The sequence below is a fragment of the Rhineura floridana genome, chromosome 3 (genome assembly GCF_030035675.1).
Source record: "Rhineura floridana isolate rRhiFlo1 chromosome 3, rRhiFlo1.hap2, whole genome shotgun sequence".
Classification (NCBI taxonomy): domain Eukaryota; kingdom Metazoa; phylum Chordata; class Lepidosauria; order Squamata; family Rhineuridae; genus Rhineura; species Rhineura floridana.
In genome coordinates this window covers 77,703,984-77,731,807 of record NC_084482.1, presented here as the reverse complement: position 1 = coordinate 77,731,807, position 27,824 = coordinate 77,703,984, and the positions used below count along the sequence as shown (strand labels likewise).

The following is a 27,824-nucleotide window of genomic DNA, read 5'->3' as shown; positions in this document are numbered from 1 at the left end:
TTCTGGTCGCCTCATCTCAAAAAGGATATTATAGAGTTGGAAAAGGTTCAGAAGAGGGCAACCAGAATGATCAAGGGGATGGAGCGACTCCCTTACGAGGAAAGGTTGCAGCATTTGGGGCTTTTTAGTTTAGAGAAAAGGCGGGGCAGAGGAGACATGATAGAAGTGTATAAAATTATGCATGGCATTGAGAAAGTGGATAGAGAAAAGTTCTTCTCCCTCTCTCATAATACTAGAACTCGTGGACATTCAAAGAAGCTGCATGTTGGAAGATTCAGGACAGACAAAAGGAAGTACTTCTTTACTCAGCGCATAGTTAAACTATGGAATTTGCTCCCACAAGATGCAGTAATGGCCACCAGCTTGGACGGCTTTAAAAGAAGATTAGACAAATTCATGGAGGACAGGGCTATCAATGGCTACTAGCCGTGATGGCTGTGCTCTGCCACCCTAGTCAGAGGCAGCATGCTTCTGAAAACCAGTTGCCGGAAGCCTCAGGAGGGGAGAGTGTTCTTACACTCGGGTCCTGCTTGCGGGCTTCCCCCAGGCACCTGGTTGGCCACTGTGAGAACAGGATGCTGGACTAGATGGGCCACTGGCCTGATCCAGCAGGCTCTTCTTATGTTCTTATGTTCTTATGTTCTCTGCACACACCAGCGGCTTACAATAGTAGTTTTTAACATCCACTGACTATGAGGATTGGTAACATTGGTCACATTGTAAGGCTGGTTGACATTAAGTTCAGCTGCCTCCCAGGGCCATTGATCTCCAACCTGAGTTCCCCCACAGACATAACAGTTGCTAATGTTCAAGGTGCTAGCCACGGTTTCAGCAAAAGTTACGAACAAATTCCTAGCAATTTCAGACACTGGAAAAGGGATTCGCATCTCTTCCCAAAAATCAGAGAAGAAAGTCTCTTGCACAGTATGACTTGATTCCACCAATTTGACAATTTTTAAATAGAAAAACCCTAAAGGATCACTGCCCTTCCCAGCAATGCGTAAACCGAAATGATTTCCAAAGTTTGTATAAATTGTTGAGGATTATTAATAGTCAAATTTACATAGTTACATTTTTGGGGCCCACAATTACTTGAAACGATAACTTTAGAGAGAGAAGCGCTTTGTCCTGAGGTCTGCCACATGGCCCATCCCACGCAGTTCCAATAAGGACATTGATTTGTACATTCAATGCTAATCCCCTTCTCTGGGCAAAAGTACTTGTCATCCCACATATAAGTTTTTTCCCAATCGTAGTCTCCGCAATGCGTAGGCCATTTGGAGATCTCGCAGGGTTCAATTGGAACCCAAGTTTTCTCTGATGGTTCTTTTAACCTGGTCTGGGTTAATAACTTCCCACTACTGGTAGCCAATCTAACTTGAAGCCACCACTGTTCAGGATTTTCCTGGGGATCGTAGCAAGTTGTTTGATTCCTTTGGGAACAGACTGAATAGGAAATGTTACGAAACTGACACGTTCTCATGGTTCCTGGGCAACTAAACTTACTCTGATACACTAAAGTTTCTTGGATTTGATTCCCGGCCCTAACAACCTTAATACAACTTTTACAAAGATTTTCAGAAGCTTCGCAATAAGGAGGAAACAACAGTAACAGTATAATAACACCAAACTCGAACAGCATAACCAAATAGGACAATTTGCAACATGGCATTCTCGCTGAGGCAGCACAGATCTGGGTCTTCGGGCGGTGTCCCACTCCTCTATCCTGGACGGGAGGGGATGCAGCGCCCTCTGTTACTTCGCTCTCTCGGTTGCCGGTCCCGAGGAGGCTTCTCCCGTCGTGTCCCGCGTGGAGGCATCCCTTCTCAGGGTCATCTTCAGATCTTTCTGGTTGGTAATCGCCCATTTATCTGCTGAGGCTAATTTGATTCGACTCCAATGGATCCAGACAGGATTTCCTTCAACCTTTAAGGCGGTAGGGGTAGTTAATAATACTATAAATGGGCCCTCCCAAGTTTTTCCTAGTGCTTCTTCCTTATAACTTTTGACCCACACTGAGTCTCCAGGGCTAAACCCGTGAACAGGGGTTGTAAGTCCTAAGGGACTTTGTTCAGTGTACTGACTGATTTCTAACACAGTTTGGTTCAGTTCCTTTAAGACGCGCTTCAAATTTACCTCCCCCCTTAGTGCCAACGTCTCCACCACTATAGGCAAGGGAGGGGGCCTGCCATAAACCATTTCATATGGAGTGAGACCATTCATTCCTGGTGTGCACCTCATGTGCAACAAGGCCACGGGCAGCATCTGAATCCATTTAGTCCTTGTTTCGGCACACATCTTTCTAAGGTGTAATTTAAGGGTCTGATTAGCTCTTTCTACTGCCCCGCTACTCTGGGGTCTCCAGGCACAATGGAGCTTCCAATCCAGTCCCAGCGCTTTACTAAGCTTTTCAGTCATTTCAGCTTGGAAGGCCGCACCATTGTCACTATTGATTTGCTTAGGCAGGCTGTACCTGGGGATGATATCTTCAAGTAAATGTTTAACCACTTCCCTGGATCCTTCAGATCTAACTGGCCAGGCCTCGACCCATCGGGAGAAGGTGCATACGGTCACCAGTAAAAGCTTATACCCGCCGGCAGGTGACATATGAGTGAAATCTATTTGGATCACTTGGAATGGCCGGCTCCCACGAAGAATTTGACCTGGCTCAGGAACAGGTCCCCTCCTGGGATTGTTTCGGGCGCATATCACACATCTCCGAGAAGCCTCGGCACACAGAGAAGCCAACTTATCGATGAACATAGTCTTTTCAATTAGATGACGGAGCGCCTCTTTGCCTAGATGACACTGATTGTGCATATGAAACACAGCAGTTCGAGCCATACGCTGAGGCACCCAGATCTTTCCATTAGGAAGGACATACCACTCCCGTTGGCAGGTATAACCTTGTTCCTGTCCCTCCTCGTTTTCCTCTCTGGTGTAAGGCAATTGCGAGGGCATGGGAGGCAACAAAATGGTCATGAGGTTAACAGTTTTCAGAAGGGGTTTGAGGGCGGCCTCCTTAGCAGCCCGATCCGCCCGAGCATTCCCTCTAGCAATAGGGTCGGCCTTTCCTGTATGAGCTCGGCAGTGGATCACAGCAACTCGGAAAGGCTTCCAAACAGCCTCCAGTAGTTGACGAATTTCAGGAGCATGTGCTATCTCCTTACCCTCTGCAGTTAAAAATCCCCTTTCTCTGTATAGGGCTCCATGTACCTGAACGGTAAGGAAAGCATATTTTGAATCCGTGTAAACGGTGACCTTTTTCTCTTCGGCCCATTTTAAGGCTTCGATGAGGGCTATCAACTCGGCTTTTTGCGCGGAGGTGTTAGGAGGCAATGGCTCAGCCCTCAGAACCTGATCTTCAGTAACCACGGCATACCCTGCATGCCGGGTTCCTTTTATGACTGAACTACTCCCATCGGTGAACAGTACAATTTCCCCAGGAATCGGTACATCCTTCAAGTCAGGTTGACTAGAGTAGACTATGGACATCACTTCTTCACACTGGTGCACTGGCTCTTCAGGTAAGGGCATCAGAGTAGCAGGATTTAGGGTTGTACGATCTCTTATCATTATATGTGGATTTTCACATAACTGGGCTCGATACTTCACCAAGCGAGAATTGGTCATCCACTTAGGTCCCTGTACTTCTAATAATGACTGAATGGAATGAGGAGCCGTTACTTCTATGGACTGACCATAAGTTAGCTTGGTGGCTTCGGTTAAAAGAAGGGATGCAGCCGCAATGCTGCGGAGGCACCCAGGCCATCCACGGCTGACAGGGTCCATGTTTTTACTAAGATAGGCAACAGGTCGATTCCAGTTCCCGACACATTGCGTGAGAACTCCTACTGCAGTCCCCTTTCTCTCATCCACCAATAGTTGGAAAGGTTTAGTGATGTCAGGTAGACCCAAAGCAGGGGGACTGGTCAAGGCCTGTTTCAATCGTCTCAGGGCCGAAGTTTCTGCACTAGTCCATTCCAGGGGATATGACTCCGGAATCTTCCCCTTCAATAGGTCATATAGGGGTTTAGTTAGGGAAGCATAGTCCAAGATCCAAATGCAGCAATAGCCGGCCATTCCCAAGAATACTCGAAGTTCCTTTTTATTGGTCGGTCTAGGCACGCAACCAATAGTTTGGGTTCTACTAGCTCCTAGGATACAGGTATCTTTCTTAATTATAAATCCCAAATAGGTGACTTCTTGGCTGCAGATCTGCGCTTTGGCCTTGCTGGCGCGGTATCCACACTCCTCAAGCCACCGAAGCAGTTCAACAGTATCCGCCAGACATTCCTCTCTCGTCTGACGGGGTAACAGGAGGTCATCCACATATTGGAGGACCAAACCAACCTCCTCTTGGGACCTTTGGAGGTCTCTAGCTAGTTGCTGTCCGAACAGGGTAGGCGAGTTCTTGAACCCTTGTGGCAGCCTGGACCACGCAAACTGTTTTTTCTGACCGGTATGTGGATGTTCCCATGTAAAGGCGAAGATGGCTTGAGAGTCAGGGTGCAGAGGGATGGTGAAGAAGGCATCCTTTAAGTCGATCACGGAATACCACAAACTTCCTCCTGGAATCAAACTTATAAGAGAATATGGGTTGGCCACCACAGCTACAATGTCTTTGATCTGTTGATTGACAAGGCGGAGATCTTGCACGGGGCGGTAGAGAGGCGCTGGTCCCAAACTTGGCTTTTTTACAGGTAATAGAGGAGTATTCCAAGCTGAGACAATTGGGACTAGAACATTGAGTTGAATCAATTTACCCAAATGTTCATGCATAGAAACCTTGGCGTCCGCTGGAATTGTGTATTGAGGTTGATTGACAACAGCATAATCATCCTTTAAATCTATTCGAAGCGGTTCAGCGAATTTGGCTAGTCCCCCAGGATAGTCTTCAGCCCATATTCCCGGAACAGCCCTAATGACCTGAAGGGCTACTGATGTATAGTGGATTGTTGGTGATGCACACAACCCCAAAATTGGTCCAAGCCTCCAAGCTTCTTGAAGGGGACAAGTTAACGACAGGGGTTGTCCTCCGGCCGTAGCCGTGATGCGGCCGTCAAGATGGAAAGATAATGTGGCTTGGACTTTACAGAAAAGGTCTCGGCCAATCAGGGGTATCGGGCAGGAGGGAATCAGGAGGAATTCATGCTCTACTTCACATGAGCCTACTTTGGTACCGACCGATTTAAACTGGGGGGCTTGTAACACCTGTCCTCCGGCTCCTACAACAGGAACGCAGGCCTTTCTCTTCAACGGTATGGGTAACTTGGTATTGAGGACCGAGCGTTGGGCTCCGGAGTCCGGGAGACCCCTAATCTGTCTGCCTCCCACAGTAATTTCCAGTACGGGGTCGGGAGGCAGTGGGCCCCGCAGGCAGCCTCAGTCTTCCTCGTAGTAGTTCTCTATAGTCATGGCGCTGGCGGGCTGCGGCGCCTGAGGGAACGGTAGTGCTTGTGGGTTGAGCCCTCCTCATCCCCTACCCCGGCCTCGTCCCCTACCAGGTCCGATACCTCAGCCACGACTTCTCCACTGTACCTGGGGCTTATCCGGACATTCATTTTTCCAATGGCCTTCTTTTTTGCAATATGCACACTGATTGCGTCCCAGCGCGATCTGGCGAGGACGGAAGACTTGTCCTTGTTCCTCCTGGGGCCTTAACGCAGCTGCGATGAGGCTGGCTTTTTCTTTCATGCGTTTCACCTGTTCCCGTTTCTCTTCCACATCTCAGTTAAGGAACACTTTATCTGCGAGTGCCTTCAATTGGCTGAGTGGCATTCCTTCAAACCCTTCGGATTTTTGTAACTTTTTCCTGATATCAGGTGCTGATTGAGACACAAAGGCCAAAGCTACTGTTTGCCGATTTTTCTCATCTTCCGGATCTATAGGGGTGTATCTTCTGTATGCCTTCATAAGCCGTTCTAGGAAGGCGCCTGGACTCTCTTCCCTTTCCTGGACTACATCATGGATTTTCTGCATATTCATCATTCGCTTTCGCCCTTTCTTCACAGCTTCCACAAATGCCTGCTGATATTGTCGCATCACAATACGGTCTGCTGTAGTGGAAATATCCCATCGTGGATCAGCAGTGGGGGCAAACCTGGCCAGGTAGTCTGCGTGGTTTCTAACCTCAGCACCCTCTCACTTAGCAATCTTGAGTGCTGCTTCTTCCAAGTTAGTCTGTATCTGCATTCGCTGTTCAGTAGTCAGTAAGTAGCCCATTAATTGCTGTATATCAGACCAAGTAGGATTCTGGGCGGCCACGATTCCATCTACCATATCTACAAACTTTTCTGGCTCTTCCTCATATGATGGCCCGTGGTTTTTCCAATTAAGTAGGTCGGATGAATTAAAGGTTACATAAGTGTACGTATTAACCGAAGCATATCTCGTCCCACCAGGATCAGTCTGATTGGTGACCGGGACCATAGCTGGAACAGTACGAACAGGTAAGATCTTGGCCTTTTCAGTTTCATCTTTTTCCCTAACTTCCCGGGACTGAACAGGGCTTGAACTAGTTAATTCTCTTGCTATCAGTCGCATGGACTGGCGAGGACCGTCCACTCCTTCTCCAAGCGAACCTGTGGATTGATCTAAAGGTTCCTCTAACGTGGATAGCTGCGGGTACAGAAGCGCCTCAGTTTGGTTAAGGGAGGAAAGTGGCGGTTGGACTAGAGGGGGTTCAAGTGAAGGTAATACTGTTGGCGCGCTCGGGCAGACATAAGGCGGTGGTGACTCCTCCATAGGGCCCTCCAAAATAGGCTTCATCTTTGGGTCTGCGTTGATAGTTTGACCGAGAAATTTAGGTTTTACTACAGTGGCCGCAGGGTTGAGGTGGCTCGAAACAGTCTTCTTCCGAGATTTCTTGGCTTGGGCTAACATAACAGTGGCAGCATTTTCCACCCATTTCCTTGCCCAAGGTGGTGGATTATCTGCCACTTTCCTCCACCCTTTCACATAAGGAATATCCTCAGGGCACCCAGGATTTCCTTCTATTGTGACCACATTCCAGAGACGAGAAATAGCAGGTGAGTAAAAGGTGCCCTTAGAGGGCCAGTCCACAAGGGGGCCTAGTCCCGGCCAGTCCCAAGAACACTTGACTTTCATGGTCTCCACGTTGCATTCACTGGGGTTGAAGACTTCGGAGAAGTGTTTGACCATTAACTCTAAAGGGGTTGAAGAGCCTCCCCCCATCCTGACCTAATCTGATCCTACTCTAATTCAAAACAGAACAGAGGACAGGCACATAAAGGGAGGGAAGACAGGATACGGGCTGGCTATCGGATTTGGGGGAGCCAGGCCGCTGAGACTAAGGTTTCCAATCACGCACCGCAAGCCCACGCCCCCCGGAATTTCAAGACACCCGTAGGCGTCCCAGGACCAGTGCGTCCAATGGCCAGACGTGGAAATCAAGCGGTCAGTCACTCACACTTATCAAACACACGACAGGAAACCCCCTTCCCATACCTCCCGACAGAGAAACAGAAATGGGGATTGATCAGATCCCCCTTCAGCCCCTAGAGGCTGGCTGGCAGTCAGAAACAGGACAGAACAGAAAAGGATCCCTTAATACTCGCCTGGCGATGAATACTTCCGGCACCGGTTTAAAGTGATCTGGACTGAACTTCTGAAAGGCCTCCGTTGGCTCCGCGTCGCTCCCCGGCCTCCTCCCTAGCCCAGCCAGGCATCAGCAACTGCTGAAGGCGCGCTCCCTGCAGAGTAATGAAGTGATCCGGGGAACCGCGCGGCCCAACGAAGGTGCAGGGGAAATATCCCTGACCGAGAACTCCGCTGTAGGACAAGGGGGAATACCCTTGACCTCACGTCCCTGTTCGGGCGCCAAATGTTAAGGTAAGAATTGGAGTCTCAGGCCCAAGTTCGGTTCATCAGATAACTTTATTGCTAGCAAGGGCACAGCGGGATTTGTCCACCAAAACTGTGCGCCCAAACAACCAGGGCGTGGTACTTTTATATGATCAACAACAGCAGAAGATACATTGGCACGTGCGCACTAACATAACTGCGTAGCCAGTAATTTTCCACTCTGCACTCCCTCTCCTGCATATCCCAGTCACTGGCCTACGTGCAATACTTCCCTTCACCAATGGCGTCCCGTTACCCTCACAGTTCCAAGGAATTTTTGTTTACTGTACTCAAAACTGTATCTCCAAATTATGGCCCTGTCTGACATCCAGCTAGGCTATATTTGGTACATCACCATACCAACAACTGTTATTGCCTCTTTTAACTGTTGACAATTTGTTCAACAGACCATTAATATGTGTGTGTACACACACGTGCATGCATGTGTGTGTGCATGTACACAGACACATGCATACTTCACTTCTATTAAAATTGCAGATTTCTCAAAATGCAGTTGATGTACATCTGAACTTAAAAATGCTTAATGTATGGTGCTTAATGACATCACTCAGGCCTGCCGAGGTGACATCACTAGGGCCCGCCCCAAAATCTCAGGGTTTGGGATGCTTCTGACCTGGCAATCCTATGGCTAGGGGCAGGACTGGTTCTAAGGGGCGGCCAGGTGGGGCACTGGCCCAAGGGCCCCTGGAACTATGGGGGCCCCTCCACTCTCCTTCCACAATCAGTGGAAGCATCCGCGGACCGCCATCCCCCCGCTTTACCTACTTTTCTGTTGTCTTTTGTGGCACACAGATTTGCCATCAATCAAGATGGCGGCCGAGGTTTTCTTAAGGGGCTGAAGCCTCTGCTGCCATCTTGGCTGATGGCACGCATGAGTGCTACACGCGCACATTGCTACCTTCAACAAAGATGGCAGCAGAGGCTTCAGCCCCTTAGGGAAACCTCGGCCGCCATCTTGATTGATGGCAAACCTGCGCGCGCTGCAAAAAACAACAGAAAGGTAGATGAAGCGTGGGGATACCAGGGGATGGCAGTGGGCGCGGAAGCTCCTGTCTTGCGGTCCGCAGATGCTTAAGTTTTGCGTACCGCGGAGAGGGAGCGGAGGGGCCCAGGGCAGGCTGGTACTCAAGGGCCCCGGCATGCCTGGGGCCGGCCCTGGCTAGGGGAGTTTTCATTATGAGTTTCTGCACGTCAGAGTTTATTCCTACACCACTGATTCCTTGCCTGTTCCCTCCTTGAAATCAAAGCTTTGACCAATGTTTTTGTCATGTCCTATGTAATAATTTCTGCATCTTTTCTAAGCCTGCTTAGCATTGCTCCCAGCCCTGATTTTCCCAGTTCCAAAGTCCCACTCTCAGAACTGTTTAAATTATAGTTCCTAATTTTTTTATAGGAGTTCCTAGTTTGTTTTGTATAAACTAGAATGTCTGTTATGTCAGCTAGAAATGGGGAATGAGGCATGGTGTCTGAACTGTATACCATGCTGATAGCATTTTGATGATGAGTATTTATCAGGTCTTAAGAAACAATGGGAGGGTGACTGGGGCAAAGAGATTGATGAGAACAATTGGAGGCTGAAATAACCCAGTAATTTATAAGGTATCTGCTCAGGTTTGAGAATGTATGATCAAACTAGTGCATAGGTGGTATATTATTATTATTATTATTATTATTATTATTATTTGATGTATTTATATCCTGCTCTATTTCCAAAGAACTCAGATCGGCGAACAGAAAGAAAAGAAAACACAGGCACATATAAAAAATTAAAAGTTAACATAATAAAAACATACTTAAAAACATAATTAAAATTAAGAAGATTAAAAGCAACCTATGCATCACAATTAAACGCTTGACGAAATAAAAACGTCTTAACCTGACGACGAAATACTGTAAGAGAGGGAGACAATCGCAGTTCTACTGGTAGAGTGTTCCAAAGTCTAGGGGCAATGACCGAAAAGGCTTTAGTTCTAGTTCCCATCTGATGAACTTGGGAAAATGGAGGAATCATAAGGAGAGGATCCATAGAAGATCTCAGGGACCGGGAGGGTTCATAAAAAGACATGCGACTAGACAGATAGGGAGGGCCCAGGCCATGTAAGGCTTTAAAAGTTAAAACCAGCACCTTGAATTGGGCTTGGAAGCAGATTGGCAGCCAGTGCAGTTGTTGTAAAAGTGGTGTTGTATGGGCCCGTAGGCCAGCTCCTGTCAACATTCTAGCTGCCACTCTTTGAACCAATTTAAGCTTCCGAGCTGTCTTCAAGGGCGTACCCACATAAAGCGCATTGCAGTAGTCTAATCGGGATGTAACTAAGGCGTGTGTTACCTTCGTCAGGTCGGAAATCTCCAGAAACAGGCGCAGTTGGCGGACCAGTCTTAGCTGGGCAAAAGCGCTCCTGGAGACCGCCGAAACCTGGGCCTCCAGGTTCAGAGCCGAGTCCAGAAGCACACCCAAACTGCGAACCTGGGTCTTCAGGGGGAGTGCAACCCCATCCAACATTGGTACATTCCCTATTTCTAGATCTGTCCTACGACTAACCAAGAGCACTTCTGTTTTATCTGGATTTAATTTCAGCTTATTCGCCTTCATCCAGTCCATCACTGAGGTCAGGCATTGGTTCAAAGGCCGGATGGCTTCCTTAGCATCTGGAGGAAAGGAGAAGTAAAGCTGGGTATCATCAGCGTATTGATGGTACCGAACTCCAAATCTCCAGATGACCTCGCCCAGCGGCTTCATATAGATGTTAAATAACATCGGGGACAACACCGAACCCTGCGGGACCCCACACATTAGGGGCCAGGGGTCCGAGCGGAAGTCACCAAGTAAGAGTCTCTGTGTCCTACCCTCCAGGAAGGAACAGAGCCACTGCAAAACAGCACCTCGTAGTCCCATCCTGGAGAGACGGTCCAAGAGGATACCATGGTCAATGGTATCAAAAGCCGCTGAGAGATCAAGAAGAACCAACAGGGACACACTCCCCCTGTCTAGTTCCCTACGAAGGTCATCAACTAAGGCAACCAAAGCCGTTTCAGTCCCATGGCCAGGTCTGAAACCAGACTGGAACGGATCATAATAATCTATTTCCTCCAAAAAACGCTGGAGTTGAGAGGCAACTACTTGTTCGATGATTTTACTTAAGAATGGTAGATTAGAGACTGGGCGAAAATTATCTAAACATGAAGGGTCTAAGGAGGGTTTTTTCAACAGTGGTCTTACAATGGCCTCTTTTAGACACCCAGGAAGGCAGCCTTGTTGGAGAGAGGCATTAATTACCCCCCAGACCCAATTGGCCAGTCCACCTCTAGCTTGCTTTATGATTCAAGGACAAGGATCAAGCGGGCAGGTAGTAGGTCTCATCCCACCAAGAAGTTTATCTATATCGTCAGGCTGAACAAGCTGAAAAGAATCCAACTCAATAAGACAAACAGAGTCCGAAGGTACATCCATAGAAACTGCATCAATATTGGCATCTAAGTCGGAGCGAATCTGAGCGACTTTATTGTCATAGTGCAAAGCAAATACTTGACAACGAATAAATGAGTGGCCAACATTGGACTCCTGGTGGTCAGGATTAAGCAAGCCTTTGACCACCCGATAAAGTTCTGCTGGTTGGTTGTCAGCTAAAGAGATAGAGACCGAAAAAAAAGTTCTTTGTGCAGCACGCCTAGATGCCGCGCAGATCTTAGAGAATTCCTTAACACAACGTCTATCAGATAGGCTCCGGGTTTTCCACCAATGTCGCTCTAGACCCCTATGGGTGCGCTTCATAGTTAGTAGCTCGCTAGAAAACCACGGGACTGATCTGGCCCGAGAGCGCACAAGGGGACGCTCAGGAGCGATAGAGTCCACTGCCCTAGTCATTGAATTATTCCATAAATTGACCAGGGCTTCAACTGAATCGTTTACTCGGGGGACCGGAAATTCCCCGAGAGCTGACAGGAAATTAACAGGATCCATTAATCTCCTGGGGCGGATCATTCTAATGGGTCTCTTCTCCCCACAAAAGGTATGAGTTACAGATAGTCTAAATCTGATCAAATAATGGTCCGTCCATGACAACGGGACTATTGAAAGACCCTCCACTCCCGGATCATTCTCATCCAATCCAGCATAAAAAACAAGATCAAGAGTGTGTCCTGCAGTATGTGTGGGGTCAGAAATTAATTGGGACAGCCCCATGGTTGTCATAGCAGCCATGAAGTCCCGGGCCACTCCACAAAGAGAAGACTCAGCATGGACGTTGAAGTCGCCCAGCACTAACAGTCTGGGAGACTCCAACATCAGCCCAGAAATCAGTTTGGAGAGCCTGGGTAGGGAGGCCGTTAGGCAACGGGGGGAACAGTATACCAATAGAATCGCTATTCTATCTCGACCACCAAGCTTTAAATAGAGGCATTCAAACCCGGTAGTTTGCTGGAGAGGACATCTAGTCAGGGGGATAGACTCACGGTAGACCAGAGCAACTCCCCCTCCTCGACCTCTGGGTCTAGCCTGCTGTTGGACAGAGAAACCGGGTGGACAAAGACTGGTGAGGTTAACCCCACTGGGTTCATCCAACCAGGTCTCAGTAATACATGCCAGGTCAGCATGTTCATCTCGGATAAGATCTTGGATGATCGCAGTCTTATCATTTACTGACCTGGCATTAAAAAGCAGGACTAGCAATCCAGGGGAATTGTCTTCCAGATATGCCTGTCCATTTGGCTGGGATAATCAAGCAGGAGTTGACAACCAACGATAAACTGCATTTTTCTTGGGACAGTAGAGTGGTTTCCTCCAGTTATATCTCCCTCTTTCAGATATAGTTACTATGGGTTTTCCCTCTAAGGAATATACCCCCCCAGTGAGGCTGGCACAAATGTGCTGGAGAGGTTGTGATGACCCTGGAACATACCACTAGGCTCAGGCATGCTGGAACAAGATTTTTACAGAGGTCCAGGCCATTTATTTATTTATTTATTACATTTGTATACCGCCCCATAGCCGAAGCTCTCTGGGCGGTTTACAACAATTAAAAACATTAAAAACAAATATACAAATACACAAATTTAAAAACACTTTAAAAAACAATTTAAAAACACATCCTAAAATGCCTGGGAGAAGAGGAAAGTCTTAACCTGGCGCCGAAAAGATAACAGTGTTGGCGCCAGGCACACCTCATCAGAGAGATCATTCCATAATTTGGGGGCCACCACTGAAAAAATTATTTATTTATTTATTTAATTAAGCTTATATACCGCCCGACTAGCAACAGCTCTCTGGGCGGTGAACATTAAAAATACAATAAAAATAACACAAAACTGTACAAAAAACTGTACAGTCTAAAATCAAAATATAATAATTTAGAATTAACAGGAATTAAAATGCCTCAGAGAAGAGAAAGGTTTTAACCTGGCGCTGAAAAGATGATAGTGTCGGCGCCAGGCGCACCTCCTCGGGAGACCATTCCATAGTTCGGGGGCCACCACTGAGAAGGCCCTAGATCTTGTCACCACTCTCCGGGCTTCCCTATGAGTCGGAACCCAGAGGAGGGCCTTCGTAGTAGACCGTAGTGTACGGGCCGGTTCATATTGGGAGAGGCGTTCCGACAGATATCGTGGTTCTGCGCCGTATAAGGCTTTATAGGTAAGTACCAACACTTTGAATCTGGCCCAGAAGCATATTGGAAGCCAGTGCAAACGGGCTAGCACAGGTGTTATATGCTCAGACCGCTTAGTTCTTGTTAGCAGTCTGGCCGCCGCATTTTGCACTAGCTGTAGCTTCCGAATCGTCTTCAAAGGTAGCCCTACGTAAAGCGCATTGCAGTAGTCCAGACGCGAGGTTACCATAGCATGTACCACTGATGTGAGGTCCTCCTTACTCAGATAGGGACGTAGCTGGGCTACCAACCGAAGTTGGCAGAACGCATTCCGGGCCACCGAGGCTACATGAGCCTCAAGTGTGAGGGAAGAGTCTAAGATGACTCCCAGACTACGCACCTGTTCCTTTAGGGGGAGTGTAACCCCATCCAGGACAGGGTATATATCCACCATCCGATCAGAGAAACCATCCACCAACAGCATCTCAGTCTTGTCAGGATTGAGACTCAGTTTGTTAGTTCTCATCCAGTCCATTGTCGCAGCCAGGCAACGGTTCAGCACGTCGACTGCCTCACCTGAAGAAGATGTAAAGGAGAAGTAGAGCTGCATGTCATCAGCATACTGATGACAACGCACTCCAAAACTCCTGATGACCGTCCCCAGCGGCTTCATATAAATGTTAAAAAGCATGGGAGACAGAACCGAACCCTGCGGGACCCCACATTGGAGAACCCACGGTGTCGAGCAATGTTCCCCAAGCACTATCTTCTGGAGACAACCCGCTAAGTAGGAGCGGAACCACTGCCAAGCAGTGCCTCCAACTCCCAACTCCGCAAGCCTCTCCAGAAGGATACCATGGTCGATGGTATCAAAAGCCGCTGAGAGGTCAAGGAGAATCAACAGAGTTACACTCCCTCTGTCTCTCTCCCGACATAGGTCATCAAACAGGGCGACCAAGGCAGTCTCAGTGCCAAAACCAGGCCTGAACCCCGATTGAAATGGATCTAGATAATCGGTTTCATCCAATAGCGCCTGGAGCTGGTCAGCAACCACACGTTCCAGGATCTTGCCCAGGAACGGAACATTGGCTACTGGTCTGTAGCTGCTGAAATCCTCTGGGTCCAAGGAAGGTTTTTTCAGGAGTGGTCTCACTGCCGCCTCTTTCAGACAGCCAGGGACCACTCCCTCTCGTAAAGAGGCAGTAATCACTTCCTTGGCCCAGACAACTGTTCCTTCCTTGCTAGTTTTAATTAGCCAAGAGGGGCAAGGATCCAGTACCGAAGTGGTCGCATGAACCTGTCCAAGCACCTTGTCCACGTCCTCGAGCTGAACCAACTGAAACTCATCCAACAAAACAAAACAAAAAGCCCTCTTCCTTGTTGCCATCCTCCGAGCTTCCCTCGGAGTAGGCACCTGGAAGCCTTGGATATTGAGTGCAGTGTACGGGTGGGTTTGTGTCAGGAGAGGTGTTCCATCAGGTATTGTGGTCCCAAGCTGTGTAAGCCTTTATAGGTTAAAACCAGCACTTTGAATCAAGCTTGGAAACATACAGGCAGCCAATGCAAGCGGGCCAGAATCGGTTTTATATGTTCAAACCGTCTGGTCCCTGTTACCAATCTGGCTGCTGCATTTTGCACAAGCTGCAGTTTCCAAACCATCTTCAGCCAGGCCATTGTGTCTCAGCTCGTGGACAGGTCACCCACATCTGGCACTTTTAAACTTTTTTTGCAAACACCGGCTTAGACAGTAACATGAAGTGTATGGCTGTCTGGCTGATCATGGTGGAACATTAGAAGGATCTGAAAAGTGCTGTTGGCTTACTAGTACCATAAGGTGTGTCATATCACTCATGGAAAAATTAACACACAAACACAGAGTCCTGAGTGGCCTTTCAAAGACTGATAAAACTATTTCTGTCTGCTCCCATTTATTGTCTATGTTAGCCATACTATAAACAATCAAAGTCCTCTAGCAGAATATGCCAAAATGTGGAATACTTAAGTTTGGTTTATTCTATATATTCTTCCTTATGCATTTGTATTAATTTATTGATTTATTGATTATTGTGTCACAGAAAATGTTGATATCTGTATTCTTCAATGAGTCACCAGTCCATACATATCCATTGGGGCATTTGTTAAGTTTTGTCAGGTAGATTTTGTAAATCCAATATTGCCGATTGCTTTCTTCACTGTATTTGTTTTGAAAACAATAAATTCATATTAAAAAAACCAAAGAGAATATTATGTTGAGGTAACTACAACAATGCAAGGCTTCTACAAAGATACACACCAAGTTATCACATAATTTGAGATCCCAGGTTGCTTTATTTACTTAAAGTATTTAACATGTCTAACTTTGTAAAAAAGAAATATATTGAAAACTACAACATAATATTGGTAATTGGTAAATTAGTACTAAACCTATACATCAGAAAGGGGGGACTTGTGGCTCTCCAAATGTTGCTGGACTACAATTCCCATCATCCCTGACCATTGGCCATGCTAGCTAGGGATGTTGAAAAGTGGTGTTCAACTACATCTGGAGGGCTATAGGTTCCTCACCTCTGCTGTTCATTATACAGACCCAATGAAATACTACCTTAAATACATATATGTGTACTGAGTCTGCAGAATCAACCTAAAATTGATCTCAGTGGTTAATTGGTTCCCTAAAGTTGAAACCACCATAAAGAAGGCCATGCACCAAATACCACCCAGACTCTCCTTGTTTTGTGATGGAACTCAGAGCAAGTCCCTACCCTAAGATCTCAAGAAACAGGCAGGGTCATCACATGGAGAGATGTGTTATGTCTAGTCTATACAGGGTGCCACAAAGTATAGCCCTTCCTAAAAAAATTATTCCTACTTTGTTTCAATAAAAGCCAGCTTTACTTCAGGGACCATTTTTTAAAGGTATATAGAACCTGCACTTAAAAGTGAAAAGGTTATTGTAGAATATGCTCTGCTTTAAAACAAAGATACGTTTTCTAAATCTAGTACTAATTTTAAAATGTCAAAGGAAAGCAGAGATGGTTGAAAAGGTGAGTTGCGATGCTTGTGGGAATAAACTTTTCCTGTATTCTTTGGAAAAGAGAAGTGTTTACTGCCCAGTGGCTTAATTCCCATAACACAATTTGAATGTAAGGCTGGTGTACTTTGGATGAGCTGCGCCTTCATTTAAAAATCAAACATTCTTCAAAGTTACTGCATTTTTTCCTTCGCTTTTTTCTTTTTGAACCTTTCATCTGCAAAACAATATCCCCTTCTTGTTTTCACAGCACTGAAATCCTGTCACATAGAACAGTCCTGATGAAAATCCAATCAAACACCTACGTTTTAAATCAGTGATTGCTGAATTAAGCAACTAATCAAACGCTTCAATTGATTAAGGCTTTCAGGTTTACTGACTATAGTCCCTGTTTGCCAAGCACTTTATTAAGGCTCACTGCTCCACTTGAGTGATATACATCCTACCTCTTGAGAAGAGTTTGGGTCGGTTCAGATATTAACACAAGGTAATCTTTTCTACACGCAGTGGCATATGTATCTGTGTGAGAGCTTGCCAGTGTACATAAGAAGTTGCACATCAGGTGTATCCATATGAGGTCCTGTAAGCAAGCATGCACTGTAAGGAGTCAGCAGAATACTAATTTCCATAAAATCCTATCTGAAGAGGGGGCTGCAAGGGGGGAATCAGATGAAAGTGACAATTGGAGCTGACAGATTGACATTTGCTTGTTTATTTCCCTGAGTAATGAGAGCTGAGGCTCTGAAGTGGAAAATTCCACCTCTGAGGGTCGTTGGTATTAGTATGTAGATAAGGTGGAAGGGCACGGATGTTGCGACAGGACAGGGCTGACAAAAGATGAGTATGTGCGTTCTTACTTCCCAATAATGGAGAATTACCTGACAAATCACGGAGCCAGGTGGAAGCGGGAAACAGGTAAAGCCCCTTATTGGGTACCTTGGGACCAGAGCTTGGAAAAGTTACTTTTTTGAACTATAACTCCCATCAGCCCAATCCAGTGGCCATGCTGGCTGGGGCTGATGGGAGTTGTAGTTCAAAAAAGTAACTTTTCCAAGCTCTGCTTGGGACACATGACTGTACTTTGTATAAACCTATAAAGGACCCTTGATGTGGGGAAGAAGGCAGTCTCCCGCCATAGCACATGCTAGCAGGGACTCCTTACAATTGTAAGTATAATAAACAGCTGTTAGCTTCAGACTGTCTCCGTGTCCTTTCCTGGACAAGAACTCAGTTTAGGAGAAAATTCCACAACAGCTCCAAGTGAGAGATTTCAGTGAGACTCTCTGAATACGTAGGGATACTTTATCTGATATGCATAAAGAGGTGAAGGGGTGTGTGTGTGCATATGTGCACATGTGTGTGTACAACTATAACAGTATTGTCTTTGAAGAATTGCACTCTCTTTACATATCCATAATTCGCAAACTATTTTGTCTATCCAGCATGACCTTGGGAGATAAATCGAGTCATGATTTTGTAATGAAAAAGGACAGAAAAATAAAGTTTTAAAGTGAAATGGATTATTTATACGATGTTTACAGCTGTATTGGTATATTAGAATAAAAATAAAATAAAAATATGGACAGGATAAATACCTTTGAAAGGAAAAAAGTATACAAAATAGGTAGCAAGCTCTGTAGGACCCTTACTCAGCATGTGTTTTATACTGTTTAATTTTTAAATTATGTTTTAAATTGTTTTTATAAGATCTGTTTTAAATTGTATTTGTTTTAATGTTTTTAGTTACTGTAAACCACCCAGAGAGCTTCGGCTATGGGGCGGTATACAAGTATAATAAAATAAATAAATAAATAAATAATACTCAGGCTGGATATTATGTTCAACAAAAACAGCAAAAGAAGAAAAAAAGAAAGAAAGGGGGTATTTTGGAACTTGATAGAAAAGTCCCAGTGTGCACTATGGTGTAATTTCAGAAATGTGGAAAATGTAATTTCAGAATTAAAAACAAAAGCTTTTCTTTCCTGATCCATGAGATTTTATATATAGGGATGGGGTTGCATGTGTTTGGGAGAGGGTCAATGTTACAGGTTTGTCTTGGGTCTAAAAAATGTTTGGGCTCTGCAAATAAGTAATCTGCAGCCTTCACTCCAGACACACTCATAGTAAGTTGCCTGCAGCAGTCTTCATTAAGTTCCTCTGTATGGGAGATCTTTCAGGTATGCTATGTGATGTCATAGCAACGCAGATATGAAGGTTCCTGATTTCAGCTGCGGATATGCCTACATTTAAAGCTACCCAATGCATCTTATAATAATACACAGAAAACTTGTTATTGCCTGTTATCTATCTGCAACCATTCCCTCCCATTCTTCCAACCATCACTTGAGCTGCTGTGATGTCATGGAACTATCATGAGCATTCCAAATGGTCATATCTAATTAACTAGGGGGCTTTGCCCCCTGCTTGTTCCACTCACCAACCAAGAACTCCCAAACACACACACACACACACACACACACACACGGATTCCCACTCCCCCCCTCCAGGGCTCCCAAACACACATCCAGGGACTCCCAACCATCCCTGGGACTCCCAAATACACACACACACTCATGGACTCCCAACCTTCCCTCAGAGACTCCCACACACACACACACACTAACTCCCAAACAGGTCACCCCCCACAACAGATTGCTAAGCTTCCTCTTATCTCCCCCCCCCAACGGGTCACCAAGCTTCCTCCTCTCCTATGCTTTAATTTTTTTCCTGTGAGGAGGAGGGAGGCAGCCGGCCAAGGCGAGTGACACAGTGGGAAATGGCTGAGGCAGTGCATCAACAACCACCCTTCTCTCCCACCACTTCCCTCCTCCTTGCCTTTCACTGCTGAGGCTGTCGGTGAAATGAGGAGGCAGCAACAGAGCAGGACGGTTTATCAGGAGATACCCAGGGCTGTCTTGACTGTTCCTCTGTGGTTCGCCTGAGCCACTTTGCTCTCCCACCTTGCTTGCTTGATCATCTCATCCCTGCCTTGCTCACCTGCTGGTCTGCCATCCTTGCTTGCCTCATGACTGCTGAGCCTCCCCCCCCGCCCCCATGGAATGCTGCCATTACACTGTGTGATAGCTTACAAAAACATTGTATGTATAGATAGACACTTTACATCAGAAGCAGGGATCAGAGTACAAGCCACTTCTGCAATCTCCACATCTGAAGCACATCATGTGACAAACACTGGCGAAGGCTTCTGGCTCAGTAATAGAGCATCTGCCTTGCATGTAAAAGGTCCCAGGTTCAAGCCCTAGCATCTCCAGATGGCCTAGAAGAGACCTCAGACTGAAACCCTGGAAAGCCACTTCCAGTCAATGTAGACAATATTAATCTAGGTGAACCAATGGTCTGACCCAATATAAGGCAGTTTTGTATGTTCCTATGATGCAAGCAAAAAATCAGTTTGGTTGGGAAATCCTTATACTAGACCTAATGGGAAAGGGGCTAGAGTGAGAGTGCTGGACAAAATACAGGAAAGGAGAGGGCTAGGAAGATGGCTGATAACAGGACATAGGAAATAGAACAAGTGACAGAGGCCTAAGAGACATAGGATTGTTTAAGAGGGTGGGGGCACAGTAAGCAATACACCAAGAAACAGTACTGAATGAAGAAAATGTTCCTTGATTAGTGAGAACATCTAAAAAAGGTAATCAGACTTTAGTGCTAGATTGTGAGTGTGACTCGGATTCCCATGCTGAATCTCAGGGAACAGAGAAAGCTCTCTAGGGAGTTAAAGTACTCACAAGATAATTCCAGAACACCACTAAGGAACAAGATGGAAATACAGGTCAATCTCTTTCCTCATTTCACAAAAATAGTTAACTCCCTAGATCTTTAGTTTCTAGTTAAAGAGCAATAAGACAATAACAGAAATATCTTCCATTATCTATCATTATCACAACACATTTCTTTGTTATCAAATATGGAAAAGGAGCATTAGCAATGTGTATACATACATGCAGTCTTTAAGCTGTTTAAATTTACAAGACATGTGTTGAATGGATTTTTGTGCATTGCTGTCATATTGATGTATGTGCTATTAAGTTTTGACAGATCAGTGGAGGGGCTGACACTACATCTGCGTAGTGTGACATGTGTTACATAAACAGCAAGTTCATTAACTTACCAGCAACACAAGAAAATCACGTATTTGATACATGCACATGAATTGCCAAACAAACTTTTTAAAAAATCCACCACACAACCTCTTGAATGGCAATATAATACTGTATAAACCTGTGTATTTCCCTAAACTACTGTTCAGCCCCTCTGGAAACAAAAGGTGATACCATAACAAATGTGTTAGCCTTTAAGGTGCTACAAGAATCTGCCATTTTTACCTCTTTCTGTTAATAAAAAGTTGGACGAGATATGAAGCAGGAAATATATTCAAAATGTTCCCCCAAACACAGAACAAAATCCAGCCGAGACTAAATAACTTTGAGTGCTTTTGATTTCAGTGGTCTGTAATAACCAAACTAGACATGATAGTACCAGACCCTTTTGTTTAAATCCAGGTCTGCCTATACAAAAGTGTATCATTCCTGGAACATGTGAGCACCACAACAACATGCAATTACAAAAAAAGTAAAGAGGATCTAGTACTTAATTACATCAGTTACTTATTCTCACTGAAAATAATGAAACAAGATTAGTATGAATGTAATCCCTGAAATATCATGACACCTTCAAGAAGGCACAGGTTTTGGAAGCGGTTGGGAGCAGATACAAATTAGTTTCCCCTTAGGACAGTTGACTGGACTTGCAGAGTGGGGATTGAATATATGCAGTGCAATCCCATGCATTTTTACTCAGAAGTAATATGTGCTTACTCCCTATCCTGAGTGTGTGTATAGGATTATAGCCTTACGGAATCAAAAACCCAGGTCTTTATGTTTGTGTAATGGTAGCTAGTCTGACAACTTATTGTTTCAATACAATTGTATGTTTCCACTCAAGTGTAAGCCTTGCTGGGTTCAATGGAATCTACCCACCAGTAAGCATGTACAGGATTGCAGCCTTAAACTTTTTTAGTTGTTTTTTTAAAAAAACAAACCCTAATTTGGAGAGAATTTAATTACTTTTCTGTCTCTGTGATCCTGGAAAAGGGGCTCTCCTAAGGCATATAGCTTCATGTTACACTCTAGGACTTTGCACTGCAAGTCATAGTCTTCACCAAGAACTCCAATGTGCTATCTATGTGTGAGAGAACTTTTAATTCTGATTTTTATGTTGCCTTCAAACCAAGACACCCATTACTCATTGGTTCATGGCCAAACGAGATTTCTCAGCTTGCTGCTTCCTCTTATATCTAGTTCTAGTAGGTAGCAGGATTGTATCACAGACTGAATCACAGTCCTATAAGCAACAAATCATAGTCCTGAGGGTTTGTAGGATCAGTTTTGTGTGCAATAGTGCTTATTTTATTTGGAAATGAAAATAATATAAGTGAATTGAACAGTCACAGGTCAGTGGAATTTGATGCCAGTAATATAGGAGAAGAAACTAAATTTGCCAGACCAAATGGAGGCAATCGATATCAGAGATGCGTAATATTGAAGGTCTGCATTTAGCAAACAAGGGGACAATTCTAGTATATTGTTAATGAAATGGTTCTGTACTTGAGTAACAATGTAATTGGTAGAAGGAAGAATAAGAAAACACATCTAAATAAGAATATGAAAAACAATTTCTAATTTCTTATTTCTAATTTCAATTACATTTCTAAGTAATGTTTAATGGAAGTTGGTTGCTTTGTAGTTGAGGGGGAGGGGGAATAATTATTTTATATTGAAGCTGTTATGCTAACAGTTCACAGCCAAATGGACAATTTTCCTGTCTTTGACAGAATCTGGACTGCAAATGTTCTGATAGCTTTGTTAGAATGTTCCCCAATAAGTGCCATCACACTAACTCAGCCAAATGGTGTCAGAGGCTCCACTGCCACAAGTGTGATACAGTATAGATGTGAGCAGAGGACCTTCTTATCTTGCCTTCCTTCCTTCCTCTTACTGCTTAGGGAAGTAAGATGATTATGATTTACTAAATAAACATAATTGCTCATCAATAAATATTCTCTGGGCAGTTTACAAGCAAAACAATGTTAAAAATGTAATATATAATAATTAAAATCAACAAATTAAAAACAGCAAAAGAACTATTGCAACTATTGCAAAGCATAAATCAGTTTGGATTTACAACACAATTAGAAAGCTCGAGTGAATGAAAAGGTCTTCCCCTGGGACTAAAAAGCCCATAGAGAAGGTCTCAGGAAAGTCTTTCTGGAAAGTGATTCTACGGCTGGGGTGCAACTGTTAAGGTGGCCCTCTCCCTGGCAGCCTCCTATCACACTTCACTTGGCAGGGGGATCCAAAGTAGGCCTCCAAAGAGAAACTTAAGGTTTCGGTACACATATAGAAGATGATGTTTCAGGTAATCTGGTCCCAAGCTCAATGCCAGGTGAAAGTCTGAAAGAACTGTTATACTTTTAAGAATTGCATAGAACTGATAATTCTGTGTGAGGCATTCAGAAAAGGAAGAAGCTGAAGCTGGTGGATTTTTTTCTTCTCCACCAGCCTTCCCCAAAGTCGTGCCCTCCTGATGTTTTGGACTACAACTTCCATCAGCCCCAGCCAGCATGGGAGTTGTAGTCCAAAACACCTTGTAAGGTACTAAGTTGGGGAAGGCTGTTCTATACAATACTTCAGGGTACAAGATACCAAGATTCTGAACCTGGCAATCTAGGAGAGGTGAATAGTATGGGGAACTATAGACAAATTGGGAAATTGCTCTGCAGTAGTTTGCATGCTCTCTTGTTGTTTGACCAGATGCAGCAGAAGAATACAAGGGGGTGTTGCTAGGCTACAGCCTCATGTCTGCAGAGTCCTTCTCCCCTGTAGGTGGAGAATAAAAGAAAGAAGGAGGCACATGTGGAAGACCTGGAGCAAAATGTTTTTACTCAGCCATCTAACCTTGTACTCACAGTCCCTTTCTTGTTAATATTAACAGTAAATAAATCACAAAAATTAACATTGGCTGTCACCATGCCAGATGGGCCTTAATAATTAATACTCATTCATTATTTTCTGTTTACCCATCAGACATTTTGGTAATGACCCATTGGTATTTGGTAATTCTTTATTAAAAAGAACAACCCAAAATAACTATTTACCAATCTACCTATATAGCAAAGCAGAGCATATAAGTAGGTGTGAGGTTTAAAGTCATAGACACCTTAACAAAAATGTAGCTTTATTATCAGTATATTGGATCATCTGGAATTTAGAACCTAAAAGGAAAGAATGTATTTCTAAATCAGGCTACAAAGAAAACTTCCTTTATCCCATAAGTGCATAAAGAGAAAAGGCAGATGTAGAAACTGGCCAACAAAAGCATCACAAGTCCTATACACATTTCACTGTCCAAAAAGACTTCTACTGCATGATCTTCATGCCTTTTACCACATGTGCCCTTCAAGAGACATGAGGCAGAAAAGAGAGAAGCAGGAAAAGGACCAAAGAGAGAGAAGCTATTGCCCCCATTCTTTAATAGGGAAAATCCTTCAGGACTGGGCAAAAAAGTATCCAAACATACCTTTGAAACAATCAATATCTTATAAAATTATGAATGCAAGACAACACTTACTAGCACTTGAACCAGTGATTCAATGAAGGGTAGAATTTCTATCTGACAATTTTCCGGTCTAACCAGTCCCTCCAATTCTTGCTAAGGTGACAGATATAGCAAACCACATTCCCTTAGGATTGGCAGCTTATTAGCTGCCTTTTAAAATGGAGTTCAGGCCTTTTAAAAAATAAAAGCCAATAATAAGCTGGTTGAACCTTAGCTTTCAAACATAGCCAATACTAACTCAGTTCATAAAAGCAAGTAATCAAGATTAATGCCAATTAGACTGCAAAGGACCTGAGATGCACTGCAACATATAACACTTTGAGTCAGCCAACTCAGTTCTTGAACAGCTTAATAGCAAATAAGGCTGTTGAAGAAATTTCAGTGGAGGTGAAATTGACAGGAACAAAAGCAAAGGTCATATCTGACGGCAGGAAGGAGGCATCAGTTTTTAGAAGTGGTTCCCACTCAACACAAGAAAGTTAGCAGGTCTTGTATGCCACAGAAAATGAAAGAAGACTCATTGAAAATAGAATAAAGGGGGGGATCTAAAAGAGTTACTAATGAATTATTGTTGTACTTTTTTTGAAGTAACTATTTCAAAGATGACAACTAAAGAGCCAGAAAAAATGTGAAAGTTCAAACCATAAAGCAGTTTGCTGCTGAACAATTTCCACCCACCAGCTGCATTACATGGAATCTATACCGAGATGAATGGAATTGTGCAGTAGGTAGCACTTGGTGGATGCCACTCAAAGTGGTTTAAAAACACAAACGACAGATTTGGCAGGCAGCCTGATCCTGTGGATCAACTCAGTGGCAAAAACAGTGTGTCATGCCTGTTGTTGTTTGCATGCAAACTAGATGTGTCCACAACCAACATATATGGTTTTGCACACCTCCCAATTGAGCATCAGGCCAGGAAGTAGGGAGAGGACAGAGAAAGCGACATGAATTACTGATTTCTGTCAGCTGAACATTACCTTGAGGAGACTGTCAGGAATCCATATTATGCAACCCAGGCTGCTCCTAAAGCAAGGCACTCAGCTGGAAAGGGTATAACCATCCCAACTGAGAAAGAACTTCAAGTATAGCCAATGTGGTCATATTCTAAATGATTTTTGGTGATAAAGTCTGTGCCCCTCCTAGCTGATTGTTGACCTTCCAAAAGGCTAGAGTGGGACAGCTTGGTTCCTGCCAGCTTCTTCAACTCCATACTCAGCTGGGAGCAGAGCTTGGAAAAGTTACTTTTTTGAACTACAACGCCCATCAGCCCAATCCAGTGGCCATGCTGGCTGGGGCTGATGGGAGTTGTAGTTCAAAAAAGTAACTTCCAAGCTCTGGCTGGGAGACATGCATGTCTCTCAGCTGTGACTGCCAGGCTTCTGAAAGGCAGAATATGACTTCACTCCCAAACAACCCCCTAGTTCCTTTCTTGGCATTTCTCATATAGGATTTGGGCAGATGACAAGGAGCCAAGGATCATCTCACAGTCTTCTGAAGGCAGAAGTTCAGCAGGGTTTCAGATTTTACAAGATTTCTGTGGGAAGAGGCTGCCCCCAGATTATTTCATGTGTGTAGCTCATACTTCACCGCAGTAAGTTTGAAGCCATTTGGGAGGTATGCACAGGTGTGCTTTGCACATGCACCCATTTCTAATAAGAGCTATCAAGGGATATGACTGGTGCATCTATAACCCAAAAAAGACATGACTACAGAGTCAGTTTTGTAAAGTTCAAAATTATCCTCAGAACAACTTGCAACAGGGATCCCTTGAGGACTGTTGCTCCCTTCTTTGGCTGCTTGCCAGGCAATTTTAATTCTTGGTGCTGCTGGCACATTGCTCATAGGATTACAACTGTTGTCATCTGGTTCAGTATGCACATTTTTTCCTCTAGCCTCCTCATGGTCAGAAGATAGTTGCTGGAGTACTGCTGTCGCTCCTTTCATCTTTGCCTCTTTCATGCTGCTTTTCAAACCCAGCTTTTCATGCTGCTGGAAGCTGTTTCCACTGTTGTGGAGCACTAACTTTACACTGGATCTCTTGTTGCCTGGCTAATGTTTTTCCCCTTAACTTTGGTTCCTTTTTCCTGCCATCTTGGCAGAGCAACACCTCACTTTACAAAGATCATTTTCCTCTCCAGCACTCTTGAGAAATTAATCGTAGTGGTTCCTCAGATTGACAACTGGGTCACTTTTCAGTATGTTTCAGGGCCAGCTCCTATTTCCTTTTATTGAAAATACTTGGCCAATAAAGGGTTCAGAGAACTTTGGTTGTTTCGCAAAGTGCCTGTGGTCTGGATCCCACATGAAAGTTGACTGGTGTGTGTAGGTTGGGATGGGGGAGGAGAGGGGACAGCAGAGCTCATCTGAACGCAAGAACTGAAGGGGGAGTAACAGTAGGGTAGTCAGTGCAAACTCCATCTTTGTTGGGGAAGCGATGGTACTCAAATGGGCTCAGGTTACTGTGTGACAGGAATTTCCTAAAGGTGGTTATCGAGTGCCCACAATTCCCATTCATTCCACTGATGCCACAATCTAACGCCTTTCTATGAAGGCAATTCCAATGTCTGTTTGTTTTTAATGGAACTTGCTTCCAAATAATGGATTTATTATCTCAGCTGTACTGTCTTATCCGTTATCACTCTCGCGAACTCCGGAGAGCCGCTGCCAAGTGAGTTGGCGTGATTGCATGGGGATGGGGTGGGGTCTGGACAAATTCATATGATAGACCCTGCGCTCCTCGGCTTGCTGCTCGACGCTTGGGCCACCATAGGAGGAGGCTGGGGTGTAACAAGGGGGGACAGCAGTTTTAAGAGGGCTCCTCGCCCCCACCCCCGTAGAGCCTGACATAAGAATTTGCTCCCGGTATAGGAGAGCTCCAGTTGTTTTGCTTCCGCTCTGCGGAGGCTGCCTTTCTCCCCCAGTGGCTCCTTCTTAGCTTTCACTCCTTCCCTATTAACTCCACATTCCCAGCCTAGTCAGTCAGTGCCTCCCTATGCTTGGAAACACCTTTCCCCGCTATACTGAAAAGCGAGGCGTTCTCTCTCGGAGATTTTACATTCCCTTTCCCGACCACCGGCTCTTCTCCACAGGCCTCGGGGCTGTCGCCTCGTCCGGCGCGAGTCGTCGAAGACCGCGTTAGTTAGTAAGGGGTGGGTGGGACTGTACAGAGGCGAGCCGCACGAGGCCGCTTCCTGCCGGCCTCAGCTCGGGACTGGTCCAGTGCCTCAGGTGAACCGCCTCGCAGAGGGAACCGCCTCCCGCTCTGTCGCGCTGGTGAGCGCTGCGGTAGCTCAGCTCTGTACGTGTCTTTCGGTCGCTTCTGCGGCTTACAGACACTGGGCAGTCAGTAAAATTGCACGCGCTCAAAAGAGCCAGAGTTCCGCCGCTGCTTCGCTCCACGTTCGCTGTCGCCCCACACGCATTCCGTCCGTGCCACCCAGGGCTGGGCTCCTAAACAGGGTAGACTTTCCTTCAGGGAATGGCTGCTTCAGTCCAGGAGACCCGTTTGTTTAGTATTATGAGTAGCCGAGAGGCGCCAGTAATGTCTGAAACGACCTTTCCCGTTAGCTTTTATGGCGTGTGCTTGTAATGGCAGTCGGGGGGAGAGGGGCACGGTTTGTCTGGCTCAGTGCGGGGGAATGGTGTCCAGCCCTCCGAAAGCGAGCAAAGGCGGCCAGCAGGCA

The 27,824-nt window shown here is 45.2% G+C and overlaps 1 protein-coding gene across 1 annotated transcript; it reads right to left on the bottom strand.

The window, feature by feature from the left end:
- Positions 1-1,755: 1,755 nt before the first annotated feature.
- On the bottom strand, positions 1,756-5,697 carry LOC133378765 (uncharacterized). The gene is made up of 2 exons (XM_061613391.1): positions 5,542-5,697; positions 1,756-5,253 (listed from the first exon to the last, which is right to left on the bottom strand). Exons 1-2 carry the CDS (start codon positions 5,695-5,697, stop codon positions 1,756-1,758), a joined length of 3,654 nt encoding a protein of 1,217 aa, XP_061469375.1.
- Between the last annotated feature and the right edge of the window lie 22,127 nt (positions 5,698-27,824).